The sequence below is a fragment of the Juglans microcarpa x Juglans regia genome, chromosome 7D, assembly GCF_004785595.1.
Source record: "Juglans microcarpa x Juglans regia isolate MS1-56 chromosome 7D, Jm3101_v1.0, whole genome shotgun sequence".
Lineage (NCBI taxonomy): Eukaryota > Viridiplantae > Streptophyta > Magnoliopsida > Fagales > Juglandaceae > Juglans > Juglans microcarpa x Juglans regia.
Window position 1 is genome coordinate 468,482 of NC_054606.1, and position 15,279 is coordinate 483,760.

The 15,279-nt window shown below is 33.6% G+C and overlaps 2 protein-coding genes across 4 annotated transcripts; both read right to left on the reverse strand.

Annotated features, from left to right (window-relative positions):
• Window positions 1-860: 860 nt before the first annotated feature.
• LOC121238805 (zinc finger CCCH domain-containing protein 30-like) lies at window positions 861-5,102 on the reverse strand. Of its 2 annotated transcripts, none has more exons than XM_041135838.1 (2): window positions 4,702-5,102; window positions 861-3,359 (listed from the first exon to the last, which is right to left on the reverse strand). In XM_041135838.1, exon 2 carries the CDS (start codon window positions 3,346-3,348, stop codon window positions 1,147-1,149), a length of 2,202 nt encoding a protein of 733 aa, XP_040991772.1. In that variant the 5' UTR covers window positions 3,349-3,359; window positions 4,702-5,102; the 3' UTR covers window positions 861-1,146. The 2 variants fall into 2 exon arrangements, with proteins under 2 accessions (XP_040991772.1, XP_040991771.1); XM_041135837.1 differs by lacking the exon at window positions 4,702-5,102 and adding an exon at window positions 3,596-4,606.
• Window positions 5,103-13,660: 8,558 nt separating this feature from the next.
• LOC121239951 lies at window positions 13,661-14,693 on the reverse strand. Of its 2 annotated transcripts, none has more exons than XM_041137365.1 (3): window positions 14,537-14,693; window positions 14,034-14,255; window positions 13,661-13,917 (listed from the first exon to the last, which is right to left on the reverse strand). In XM_041137365.1, the coding sequence occupies exons 1-3, from the start codon at window positions 14,588-14,590 to the stop codon at window positions 13,801-13,803; spliced, it is 393 nt and encodes a 130-aa protein (XP_040993299.1). In that variant the 5' UTR covers window positions 14,591-14,693; the 3' UTR covers window positions 13,661-13,800. The 2 variants fall into 2 exon arrangements, with proteins under 2 accessions (XP_040993299.1, XP_040993297.1); XM_041137363.1 differs by having other exon boundaries at window positions 13,661-13,929.
• Between the last annotated feature and the right edge of the window lie 586 nt (window positions 14,694-15,279).

Here is a 15,279-nt window from a genome sequence, read left to right on the forward strand (position 1 = left end):
TTATATCAACCCTACAAAATTTTGCTAGATGCTTTGAAAACCACAAAAGATGCATACAAAAGTTGGTGGAAATCATCAATGATAATGAAGCATTGGACCCAGCGGAACCAAACTGATGATGGCGATGATGATACAAAGAGCTAAACCGCCAAGACTTTGAAACTAAGCATCAAAATTCTCTACCGACCATTAAAAGCAAAGCCATGGAAGTCCTACCACAAGCCCCACAAATCACTATACAAATTCATAAGTATTGCACACGACTATTTACTTTACTAATCCATTGCCATAAAGACCCTGCAACCACGCTGATGGGCATCAATCAAATGTACAAGATACCCCACTTCTTGAACCACTCATCCATATTTCTTATTCAAGAAAATTTGTATCTCCAGAACGATTTAAAGAATCCAAATATATATCCACTCAACCAATCCCCATCCACTGGTAGGACACCTCTTTAGGTGTAATTCAACGGGTAGGACCTACCACGGCAGGATTCCCAACACTTTCTCAAATAAATCAATCTTACATACTAAAATAATGGGAGAGAGAGAGAGAGAGAAGAAAAAAGAGACGGGGGACATCCATTACTGGGGAACAAAAAATAAAGGTATCGATATCATAACAACTTTAGTCAGTTTTACATCATCAAATAAACATATTGCCTCCCTCTTTTCTGTCACACTACCCAACTACCCACAAAATACTGAATTTCCAAATGGAACACATCCAACCATTTAAAACCCTTTTATGCCTAGGGATTACCAAGCTAACGACCCCGTTGCAATTTAACATGCTTCCCTTAAGGTGAATATGAAGTTCAAGAATAACACTAAGCCTAGAAACAGATATATTTCGAGAGATACCTAACCTGGACTAGATTTCTTTAACATTAGCCCAGAGTAAGCTTCTTTCTCTTCAGAATTCTGCGGTAAACAACAAATTGTGAAAAAAAAAATGAATCATATCCTCACTTTATCCAGTCATTCTTCACTCTTAGGCCTTAACCACCAATTTCCAACTTTCCTACTGTTAACTTCTCCACTTGACCTTCACCACCGGCAAAAAGTAACCCACAAAAAATTTTATGTACCCACCGATTTCTTTTAACCAATCTCAATGAGCAAAAAAAATTTACTTTCGTCATACTACGAGTTGATCAAGCTGCATCTGCTCAAGCCAAGCTCCTAATACAGAATGATCAATGGATTCACTTTGAGAATTAGAATTCAAACCTTCACCAGATGATGCAGCCCTCGAGGCTGAAACTGCCAACTTCTCTTTCATCAACTCAGTCGGTGATTCCTTAACTAGAGACTGAACCCATGACAAGTCAGGCTCCTCCCCATTGTTAGCAAGCTCAAATGATGATGATCTATGTGGTCGCCCCATGTCATCTCCATTAACTAGCAAATCCAATTTTCCATTTGGTGATCCCCATTTTGCCCAAGAATTTACAGGAGAACAACCAATGGAGGCTTGGTTGTTGCTTCCAAGATCCCGCGAGCTGAGGCTGTGCAGCTGTTGATGCTGTTTCTCACGCTGAGCAAATACAGCGAGTCGAGAGCCAATTGGGGAGATTGGCTCCACACTTCTAGGCGACATCCTTCCAGGGGATTGGATACCAAATGAAGCCTGCAATAAAGGGTGATCGACATTTTTGGGGGAGAATACATTCGTGTTAATGGGTGATAACATGCTCTGCTGCTGTTGGAATTGATTAAGAACAGCTGATTTGTGAGCAGGGGAAAAAACAGCAGAAGCTGCTGCATCAGAATACCGGGGAGATGAAGAGATCTCCGCACAAAATAGCTCTTCAAGGTTTGAAGGTGTTAGTGTCTTGGACCGACCAGGACGGTTAGCAGGGACATTATTGGACCATGACTGTGAAAAACAAGTCAAGTCATTAAGAAGATGTTGCTGGGCATCAAAATCATGCATCGCACTCAAATGCTCAGGTGGGATGTCACGGGCACTAAGGGATGATCTCAGGCGACTGGACTGAAGATTGCTTCCAGGAAGACTAAGGGTTGGTACATTTGGCTGGGGCCACGGAATGGACGACTGTGACATGCCATTATTTGCAGATGGAGACATGGGTTGAGCAAATGGAGAAGGCGACAGAGCAGAGATAGATGAAGGAGACCCAGGTAATAAGCTCATTGCAGCAGCCATGTCCATGACACCATGAGCAGAGGCAGATGAGCGAGGTGATGGGACAGCAGATCCGGTAGATAGATACAAGGGACGAAGCTCCTCAGCTGTGTGAGCAAAAAAACAGACCCGTCTATTGCAGCTTGTACCATCCTTGCAGAGCCGAGTCCGGTATTGAGCCGGGTGGAGCCAGCACTCAAAAACTCCATGAGCATATTCACACATATCCCCACGCCTACAAGCTCCCTTTCGGAACTCAGGGCAAGGCACACAGCTGTAATGGTACTTCCTTGGGTCTCTTCTGCGAGCGTTTTCTCCAGGGTGCACAAAAGGGCACTCGGTCCAATCGTGGGAGTACGCTCGAGAACAAGGCCGAACTTTGAATGAGAACATGCGGAACTCATCTGTTGCGTAGATACTGTTCTTAATGTCAGGGAGGGAAGGATCAACAGGGTACTCTTTCTTCTCCAATGCATAACTAACAGGTATATCATTAAACTTTGAAGCCATTAGAGAAGATACCAACTCTGAAGGAGAAGATGGCAATCCATTTTCCGGGGATGAGGAAAGGGTTGGTGAGTCTGAACAAGAGGAACTAATGGATACACGCAGATGGTGCTCACTAAATGAGCTGTCGGAAGCATTGTTAGAGAGAAGCTCTTCAACAGCCACTCTCATGCTTTGCATCTTTGGAGGAACAACAAGAACATCAATGGGGCGAAGACCATTGGCATCAGTACGATTTGGATCAGCACCCATTAATAAAAGCAGCTTCAGAACGTCAGCTGCGTTAATTGATCCACCAGAAGTGGCGCAGTGAAGAGCAGTGGTTTTATCTTGGCCACACGAGAAATTTACATCCACCCGAGAATGAGAGAGTATAAATTTAAGAACATCAACACTTCCATAGGTTGCAGCAACCATTAATGGAGTTCTATGCTCAAGAACAATTTGTCTTGAGCCTTTCTGGCGAACATACCAGAGTCCAACCTCATCAATTAAAGAAGCATCCTTCTCTGCAGATCGCTTAAAGCCTGCAACATCATTGTTAGCAGCAAGATCGAGTAAGCTGAACAAAGGACCTTCAGCTTGAACAGTTGGGTTATTCATGTCTTTGGTGTTAGATGTGATTTCTACAGTTGACACAGGTGGAGTCGATGACGATTCTGATCGTTCTGGACCACTGCACATGCTTCAATTGGCTGAAACGGGCAAACAAATAGAAAAACCTGTATTAGTATTTAGAATTTATATAAGAACCCAACCCACTAAAGTATTTTGTTAATAACTAAAAAGGCCAAAGCTAAGGTCAATTACCAAACCTAGACAAAAACATATGGAAAACGGCTACATGTCCATTAATCTAAAAATCATACACGTCTATCAATAAAGCAGTAGATTGTCAGGCCTTCTAACTGAACTGAAAAAGCAAATATACCCAATCAAATGACGGGATGTTTCCTCATTTCTAGGGATTAAGCACGCAGCAACGACTTGGAGTTCAGAATTTCTTCATCTTTCTTCCCAATATTGTCCCAGGAAATAAAGCCACAGTAAGTGAAAAGAAACGTTGAAAGCTACCCATCGATTCTGGGATTTCACAAACTCGCAAGAATGTAAAGTTGAAAATTTTGGAAATTAGAAATTACCAAACTCATACGAGAACTAACAAATAGCCAATGGATCATACCGAAATTCAAACACATTTATGTGCGCAGAAAATTTAGCAAAGCAACAATAATTCACAAAACCATATTCCCCGCACTCAAAAACTTAGAAGATTGCCCGTGCCAAAAGCATGAACCCGAGCAACACAATCTTATAGCTCGGGTCAAATATCAGATCTGCTGTTCATCTACAATCATCTAAAGTAAAATCCATTACAGCTAATGTTCCTTTGAAAAAGGAAATAACGCAGAATCTTCATTATTCTTCTCAAACGAAAAAAGTACGATCTTCCTAATATTACGAATAAGAATAAAACTAAAAGATAGAAACTTATACTCCTTTAAGAAAATCAATATTTCTCCAGAGGTAAACTTTAAAGAAAATAAATAACTTTGAACGGTGAACTCAAATGCATGAAATACGAAAGCTAGAGAAGAATAAATAAAATTTTATTCATTCCGCATAAAAACTAAAATTAATTCCACACTTTCTCGCTTTCCAATCAAGTGGACTTAAAGCAATAATTACTAGTATAGTGTCCGAAACAATAATAACTAATCACCCCAGATAGTTTTGCCTCTTTTATTTCCCTTCATTTTTCTCCACCTTTCCCAGAAACCAAACAGTGAGGAAAATAATTAAAGATCAGATCACGAAACACAGTCGCACAATGACCAAAAAGACACAGAATTCAAAACCAGAAACCACAACTTTCATATAAAAAAAATTGAGCTTTACCAGCTCAAAAAATCAAACACCGACTATTATAGAGGATGGAGAGAACTCACAGTTAGCATCTATGCGAAACACTTCATTTTTTGAAAAAAAAAAATCTAGTCTAAAGTAAATTACACGATTTCAACAAGATCTACTCACCTCTATATCACCATCTGGATCAAATTTCAGCAAGAGATCTAGAGGGGAAAGAGAGTTACAAGCACTCGCGATCAGGCAGCGAAAGAGCAACGGAGAGAGCAACACAATAACAACGAACAAGATAAAAAAATACAACAAAAGGTCGAAGCTTCTACTTCTACAATAGATGGTACCGAGGAAACAGAATCAGAGAGAGAAAATGACGTCCGGCAAAGTGAACGTGAAATTGAAATGAAATGAAAGAAATTTGGGGTGAATTTAAATTTAATTCCCAGAGATATAGGATAGGAGGAGAGATGAAATGAAATGGCATTGAAATGCACGAGAAATGTAGTCCTAAGTTTGAAGTTTGGGGGGGTGACCGGTTGGGCCGGTGGAGGGAAACGGGTACGCGGGTTTAGAGCAGGTTTGGGTGGATGAAAATTTTGTGTTTTATTTTAATATTTAAAATATTATATTTTTAATATTATTATTATATTAAAATTTAAAAAAATTAAAATTTTTATTATATTTTATATGAAAATTTAAAAAAATATAATAATAAAATAAAAATTTTGTGTCTCATTCAATTCAAATCTGCCATGGAGAGAGTGGATGACTGGTGGAGCAGGTGGATAATGGAGTGGACGTGTTGAGGGTGGAGTAAAGTGGATTGTGATTTGGTGGGATTTGGAGTCCGCCAATGAGAAGCTGCAGCGTGTATATCGTGCTTATCGTTTCATCGTTGGCGCCTACTCCAAGTTGAAGGTAAAGTCGTTGAACACCAAGGATGAACGGGGAGGGAGCGTCGGAGACAGACACACCATGCATGTTGTGTTTTGTGTTTTATTTTCGTTGGAGAATTTAGCAGGGGCAATCGGCCTGGTTTGATCTGATTTTGAAACCAAATCATATACATCAATATTGCAATTTTTAATAATCAATACCATACCGATTATTCTCTTAAATTGATAATTTCAATTTTATCAGTTTCAATCTAATTTTTCGGTTTCAATGGAGTGTCAAGATGTCATAAAAAAAATATGTTATAAAAAAAAATTGCTATATAAAAAATATGTTGTATAAAGAGATCTGCTGTAAAAATAAATAAGTAAATCTTTTATAAAAAACCTTCTATAAAAAATGGAAAATGAAAATATGAAAAAAAATACTATAAAATAAAACCAGCTATAAAATAAAATAAGTTTGGAAGTCCATATTACAAATTTGAAATTTACAAGTCCATATTAAAAGCTAATAGCTACCACACAAGTCCAGATTACAAGCTGTCACATAAAGTCCACATTTCAAAATAAAAAGACAAAACCAATATTAATTATTTACATAATAAAAAAAATACAACCATTTTAGAATAAAGAGCTATGCACCAAGCCACCAACTCTAATAGTTCATTCAAACAAATATTGCAATTGCATTCAAATAAATCAAACAGTTAATTTCAATTAAAAGTTATTAATTACATTAAATGGAAAAAAAATTTTGAGAAAATAAGTGTAAAAAGATGACCTACCTTAATCATCTCCAACCGAAAAAACAAGTTTTGAATAACTTATAACTTCTTCCATGTGCTCTGCACAAAAAGAAAAAAAAAAAAGAAAGATTAAGTAATACTATTGGCAAACGGTAATACTATACTAATACTATAGTGGTAACATATATGCTATATATATATATATATTATAATTATAGTGATAGTAATGTTAACATGTTAAGTTAACTATATTATTATATATATATTATACTATAACTTCAAGATGTTACTTTCAAGTGCTCCATCAATACCGTGAGGCAAATCAAGTTACAGATTTTCTTGCTAAACAATATGAGTTGGGCTTTAATTCTATTCATGATACCTATGACCATTTGTCGAGGTTGTTAAAGGGCATTGTTAGGATTGATAAAGTGGGTCTCCCAGCCAATAGAGCTTAGCTAGTTGTGTGTTTCGGTTTTGGTGTTTTTTTTTTTTTTTGGCTTGACCATATCTTATGTTTAGAATTTTTTGTTTTTCCTTATAGGTCTGTTTAGAATTTTTTTGGTTTGGTTTAGTTGTTTTATTTTGGTTTGATACGTGAAATAGTTGTAATGTCTTATTTATAAATTCCAAGTGTCTATTTTGTTACTACGGTATTCCTCTATCATAAGTTAGGGCTATTAATAAAATTTGGGACATGATCACTATTAGATATATGACCTTCAACTCTTTTAAAAAAAACATATTATCCTATAACTCTTAGAATATATTAATATATACTAGTATTATATATTATACTATTACAGTGCTACTACTACATATAGTGTGTATATATATATTATAGCGATATAATAATACTAATGCTATATATTAAGCATTATGGAATAATAATACAATAGTAATAGTGATATTAAAAATATATATAGTTATAGTGATTTAGTATAATTATATTAAACTATTATTATTAGTATAAATATTAGTATTATTTATAGTTATTAGTATAACTATATATTAGTATTTGTTATAGTGATTTTAATTTAGTATAACTATATAATAGTATTAGTATAACTATATCATTGATAGTATTAGTATACTATAATATTAGCATTACTATATCACTATAGTATTATGTAGTGATTTATATAGTAATTTATATATAGACTTAAAGTGGATTACTAATAGTATTAGTATTAGGCCATAAAATGTAATTAATATACTAATGTATTTATCAGAATGAATATGTTGAGAATTTATTAGGCCATAAAATGTAATAAATATATCTTTATATTTAAAACCAAACAAATGTTCATGTTTAAGATTTAAATTTTATATTATAAATTATAATATAACATTATTTGATATATAATTATATATAATATAAAAAAATATTGTATATAGTATTAAAAATTAATTATATATATATATATGAACTAGTTCGGCCTGGCCTGATTCCGGAAAACCTAAAACCGGAACAGACTAGTTTAACTAGTTTTTAAAATAGAGGAACCGATCCTGGACCTAACCGGTTCAGAATTGGAATGAACCTACTGTCTCGGGTCAGTTTTCCAATTTATTTTTATAGCCCTATAATTTAGGACTTTTAAAGAGTGAGATGAGATTAAAATTTTGTGAAAAAAAATTTTAAACACCACATTATTATTCCATTTTCATCCTACTATGTAATATATTATACATTTATCATTATTGGATTATCCTTTATTAGTTGATTCTTTATCATCCAACAGTAATAAATGTGTCATATCTTACATAGTGGGATGAGAGTATGGTGTATAACATTAATTTTTTGTAAATAGTTGTAAGATAATTTGTGAATTGTAGTGAGATAGTTTGAGTTAAGTATATTTTGAGTTTTAGAAAAGGAGATAGAAAAAAATGAATATAAAATATTATATAATTAAAATATTGTTATAATATAATTTTATAATATAATTTTTGTTTGAGAATTTGAGAAAATTGAATTATTTTTTATTTTTTGTTTGAAAGTTTGGAAAATATGTAATGATTAATTTAAAAATTTTGTATTTGAATTATGTTTGAGAATGAGATTAAAAATTTTAGGAAGATATATATTTCCAAACAAACTGAATATAGAATAATGTAGAAGTGTCACATGACACGTCATATGTTATTGATTTTTAGTAATATAAAAATAAAATTATCATGTATTTGTATTTCAAATATTATTCAATAGTTAGTCGTCTGACAATTGAACCTCATAGACGACACTAAAAAAAATTAGCATAAAATGAACCTTAAAACCCAATCAAACCTAAATATGTGCATAAAGTCTCGTGGTCGTGGTCGTGGTCGTGGATCGACCCATAGCTTGTGCTCATGGGTATGGATGGTTCTATTCACATGGTAAGGAATGAGATATCCATAGGGAAAGAGAGATAAATTACTTAAATTATAAATTTATATTTGAATTAATTTTTTTTTTCAAAATAGTTAAAATGTCCATTATTAAGAATTTTAAACGATTCAGTCCAATCCATTGCTAGCTTATTATTTTGTCACATAGTTGTAAACAATTTATCATACAACAGTAATTTTATCATTTCTTGTTCTATAATGCAAAGATCTTCATAATTTGCTTAAAGAAAGTTGAGATAGTACGGATAGTTTTAACTTTAAGGTTAGGTTTAGATGTTGAACTGAGTTGAGTTGAGATGATAAAATATTGTTAGAATATTATTTTTTAATATTATTATTATTTTAAAATTTGAAAAAGTTGAATTGTTTATTATATTTTGTGTTTAAATTTGAAAAAATTGTAATGATGAGTTGAGATGAGTTTAGCTTCTAAACGTTCGTTTGGATCCTCAACTCATTATTATAACTTTTTCAAATTTCAACACAAAATATAATAAACAATTCAACTTTTTCAAATCTTAAAATAATTATAATATTAAAAAATAATATTCTAATAATATTTTATCTTCTCAACTCAACTCACTTCAACATCCAAACTCAACCGTAAAAATATTTAATCTCATCTCATTTTATAATTACAATTTTTTTAAATTTCTACATAAAATATAATAAATAATTTAAATTTTGTAAATATTAAAATAATAATAATATTAAAAAAATAATATTTTATTTAACTTTCATCTCACTATTTAAATAGACCAGGGAACATATTTTGCGTCTAGTGTTTACACTTTACATATAATTTTCTGTTGACGATAAAGTTAATGCTGGTGAAGAGATGCTTTCAGCTTCACATTTGTAGCCTAACTCATTGTTTCATTTGCACTCATTTACCGAGTACAGACTACAGAGGCAATTAAGGTGTACTAATTACACTACCACCGATGCTCGATTCAAATTTTCTAAGCTACGTTTATTGAGTTGAGCTGAGTTCTTAACGAATAGTTATGAGTTAAATAGTAAAAAAAGTTATATAGAATCTATTTAAATTGAGTTTAAAATGTGTTTAAATGTTAAAATGAATTTAATATTTTTTATAAAAAATTGAAAAAAATTATGAGATCCCGTATATAAATATATTTTAAGTTGAAAAAAATTATGAATCCTATATATAAAAAGATTTTGAATTAAAATATATTTAATAATTTAAAAATTTGGCATTTAAATGTTAAATTTAACTTAAAGTTAGACTGAATTTAACTGAATTTAAAAACCAAACTCAACAACAAGCTTTCACCGCGACCATTTAACACGCAAAGACATTGATAGAGGATGTCTTTTTTTTTTTTTCCCCTTCTTCTTTGACTAGATGCTACGCCTAATTCATTTTACAGAGCATCTTTGGACAAGTCAATCCAATCGAGTGGCTTTATTGGACATAAGACGACACTTTAACATTTCATAAAATTAAAGTCTGTAACTGGTTGCTCCATATCAAGGATATTTAACTTAGGACAATTACACTAGCATTTACACAGAACCCTTCTGCCTCATTTTCTTCTTCCCCACACCCCGAATGACGACTCCTCCTGCATCCCCCCTCTCTCGCTGAAACAAACTTTCTCTCTCTTTATCATTTTCTTTCCTCTCAGTCTGCGAAATTTTCACTCTCGTGACTCTCACAAAATTTCTTGAACAGAAAATAGCTGCCACCCCGCTGCACCCCACTGTAGCCTTCGACCGAACGCCGCATGCCATACGCCAGTGGAGGAGATTCAGAGTAGACCGGCACACTCCTTCCGTCACACCCATTTCAATCTTCCATCGCACACGATACATGCACATTCAAGTTTCACCCTAAAATACATAACATTTCTCAACAAAAAAATTAATTTAATATTTTTTTAAAATTGTATTTTTGATTCAACTGCAAAAAGCAACGCGTACACAAATTCTATTTTCTTTTCCATTTTTAAAAAAATGAGACATGAACAGGTGTGTTGGTGTTGATTTTTCTTGAGTCCTGGAAGATGAAAATGAGACAGAAAAGAGATTGGGGGGAGGAGATAATTAGGGGGCGCCGTACGCCGGGCGCCTGGGCAGTCAACGGGAAATCAGCACAGAGAGGAAGGGTTTTTTCTTGGAGGCATTCAGAGAGAGAGAGAAAGAGAGAGAGGAGGGGATCGCAGACCAAACAGGAAGAGATGTTTTTTCCTCAACAGATATGGTGTATGGCCTACGTGACATTTTGTGATTCATCTCTATTATATAGATAAAAACGGATTGATCTGGAAAGTTATTCTCTTTTATTATTATTTTTTTATTATTTTATGATATAATATTAAATTATTAAAAATTATTTATTATAATTCACATATAAATTAATTATTTGATGCCATATCAATAAATATTGAAAGAATGATAATAATAGCAAAGGCATTTTCAAAGAGGATAGAAAATAGATAAATGGACGCTATGTTAGTTCGGCAAAAATATATGGAAAGTAATACATCTATTACAATTCTTAAGACTGGTTTGGTTACACGATACATTAGTTTTTCCTATTTAAACATTATATTTATTCTCTAAATTTTAAAAATATCCACTAAAATAAATAGTAATAAATAATGAATAATAACAGTAAACAGTATATGAACAATACAAAATTGACATAAACAATAAATGAACAGTACGTAACAGTATATGAACAGTGAAACTTACAGTGAACAATGCATAAACAGTGCACTTTTTGGCTCCCTGATCAACTGTGAGACCCACACATTTTTTAAATTCAAAAAATTAAAAACTATCTCATCTCACTTTTCAAACATATTTTGTTTACAAACTATTTCATCTCATCTCAACTCAAAAATTTTACTACTATTCAAAATATCTCATCTCATCTTATTTGTTTCGTATAACCAAACCGGGACTTATAATTTATATTTGAATCTTAAGATTAAGTAGTGTTTAGTTATTGAACCAAATTTAACTTATATCAAATCAATCATTAATGAAACATATTATTTTTTCAACTTTTCATAAAAAATTTAAACTCATTTAAACTTATTTCATACATTTCAACTTAAAATATTAAAATATATTTCAACTTAAAAAAGTTAAATTCATCTCAATAAGACTCATAAAATATTATTATTTATAACTCAATTCAACTTGTCTCAATATCCAAACGTAGTTAATTAGAAAAACAAGTTTAATAATACTGTAAAAGGCTTAAATTTTGCATGTAGTTGTAGTTTTATTAAACTTTATATCTTAAAATTCAAACTAAAAATCTATAAAATATCTAGATATGTAAACTACGCCAGGTCAGAGCTAGCATATTTATATACCTTTTCTTTTGGGATTTTATATTTTCTAACTTATCCTTTGATGTGGCCGGCTCAGCTCTTATCAATGCATTCTTCTTTCTTCTTTCTCACGTGTAATTACCATTTTTAAAACTTTAGCATATGTTCATATCAGAGAATAATGATCCGTTACAAAGATACCAAAAGAATAGACAAATGAATACTCTTTAATGTCGTCTAAGAAAGAACGAATACTTCAAATTTAAGCTAATATATAATAATTCTGTCCATCTAACCTGCTTTTAGTTTTAAATTGAGTATTGAACAAGTATATTAAATTATGGGCTACCTTCTCTTCATCGCTAGGAGAATGCATGCGTGTTGACTTTGAAAATTTATATAATTTATTTAAAAATAAAAAAATAATTATGTCAATTTTTAAAAATCTTTTTTTTTTTTTTTGGTTGTGAATTAGTTTTCATACTTGCAAGTCCATTGCTTCACATACAAATATGAAATTTTTTTTTATTAATCACTATTCATCACCTCATATCTTATAAAAAATACTCACATATTTTATAAAAAATACTCACATATTCTATAAAAAATTTATAAAAGTGAAGTGTGAGAATGAATTGTGACTAATACATAACGTTCATCTACAAATATTTGTTATAGCTGGGAAATGGAGAATGCCACCTCAACTAACATGGGGAAGCAGCCAACCGACGATAGAGATTAGCAACCAAATCCCAATTGGTCCCCTTTTGAAAAGGCAGTTTTGGTCCCTAATAAACCAAATATACACATCCATCTCTCTTATCAACAACAAGAAGCATTGTATCCACATATGTGACAAAGACCCAAGCTTTTGGCCTTTTCAATTAGCTCCCCGTAGTAGGAAACAATCTGATGTGGACCCATTAATTTCTTGACCTCTAATCACCGTTCACTTGGCATGCCCATCATTCATCAAACGGTGTGATCACATTGTGTATTTGTCAGTAGGTTTCGAGTTCCTTCACCCATCAATTTTTAGGCTAAAGGAAAATGACACCTCTCTCTCGGAAACGATTTTCTGTCCCTCTGCCCCAACAAGATAAAAAATCGTTGGTTTACAGAGGATAGTACATGTCAAGGACCCACATAAATAAAAAAGAAAGAAAGGAGATTAATCTCTGGATTTGATGCTGACTTTATGAAGCAATATTGACCCTCCGATTTGCCGAAAGTGTCTTGAAATTATTTGTACAATCAGACAAGAACTGTCTAAGATGGGTCCCCCACCCCCCATCCATCTCTATTTATGAATGCCAAATGTACTGTCTACATTTAAAATTATTGAAAAGCCTTAATTTGGGCGGCCAAATCAATGAATGGGTTGAATGGCTTCCAGCACCCTTTGTACCTGCGTGGCTTGGCTTCGCAATTGGATACACGTGCGATGTGTAAAGCTCCAATTCCTGCCTGCTGGGTTCCGAGAGCAGTGATGGTCCATATGCCTATTTTGTCATGGCCATTTGAGGTCTTTAATTTTTGGGATAAACTATTATTATTATTATTTTATTTTTTCAATTCCATTCTCCTTTTTTTGTTTTTTTTTTTCATTATAAAGGAACTAACAAGTAACAGCAACCACAAAGAGAAATGGGCCGATTCATTGAGACAATGATGTATAAGGTTTGTTGTTCCTGGCATAATCTCTATTATGGACCCAAGATTTGGTAGTTCATAGGCCCATGGGCCTCCTTCAGGCCTCAAAAAACATGCCGACACAGGTTCATTCTCACAAACTCGGCTTCTTGTTCACTTCACACACAAAAATCTTTCATAAAAATGGGAGATTGATTTTAGGCACAGAGACATAATACAAGAGAGGAAAAGTAAGAGAACGCTCGTTCTTATAAAATCACTCGTTGCTTTTTAATATTTTCCTTCTCCCTTCACACATTGTTTGACAAGTTGCTTTAATCCCTTCGGCTTGTGGGCCTTCTTTTCATTTTTCTCCTCCATTTTCCTCTCTGACTCTAGTAGCTCCAACTGCAAACACAGCTGACACAAATATATTTAAAACTTCATCGATCAGATCAACACATGATCAGACAAATGGTCAGCAGGCACTGCATGGCTCAATGTTTTTTTTTCATCATGTTTACCTTTAGTACGCGGTCTTCTACAAGTTCAAGCCTTTCAATGAGCGTTCCTTTGACTTCAGTTTCAATTATCACGTGCTCTATTGGACGGCAGTGCTTCTCTATGCTCTTTGGGGACAGATCTACAGATGATGCATGCCCGTCGGTCCCGCTCGACGCTATGGATGCGCAAGAGCTCTTTGGCGATGATCTGTTGCACCCTCTAATTTCCTCCAAGTGCCTCAGCTGATCATGGTGTATATCAAACAAGTACACGTTAAAAGTTGTACATGAAACACACGGAAAACAAAACTAAAACGAAACTTTTCAATCTGACAATCTGAATGCCCTAATATTTTTTGTTTAGCCCATGATCTATCATCATGACCGACTTCTTTTTCAAGCTTAACCCAACTTCACTCGTGCATGATGCCTTGAATCTCTTCAATCGTGATGTGATTTTTTGACCAAATGTATTGTTATAAATCAATACGCTGCCAGAAAGTTTTCTGTTGAACATGACTTACCATGTGATCCAAACGATCAAGCCTGGAAGTAATAGGTTCCTCTACGATGGCCATTGCCAATAAGATGCAATACTCCCTAGTACTAGTGGCAAACAAAACTGATCTTTTGACCCATTTTTTTTTTTCTCTTCCGAAAAGTGGTAAGCCTGTCTGGATTGATCAGACGTTCGCTTTAAAAAGGAGAAGATATCGTGACATAAAAAGAAATAACATCTAGCCACGTGTCCAGCATCTAGAGTAGGTGTCAGTGGTGATAAAGAAAACGTGTTACACTGATGTGGGAGTAGTTAATTAGGATGAGGATGATAAATGATTGTGTATGGGTCGCCACGTCAATAGATGAGGTGTGGGCACGTGTGGCCATATGTGAACTACTGAAGCTATAGTGTCAGAAATATACAGGTTAGATAAAAGAACGAGATACGATCTTAGCCAAAACGCCGAGAAACAAGATTGACATATACGCAGTACTTGTCTCCAGAAGGGCCGCGTGCTCGATATATATTCCGCATGGAAGTCGTCGCTGCAGGTTATATGTGGTTTTATCTGAATAACATATGTTGGCATGCTATTTTTATTTCGTTGGTTTTGTTTTTGTTCCTTTTGTATGCGAGCTTGGTTGTAAATGATGACCGATCGAACTTATCAAAGCTGTGAAAATAAAGCAGAATATAACAAAAAGAAAAAATCATATAATAACAGATTATAAGTTGAATAATGCAGTGGGACGATGCCAGGTTGCA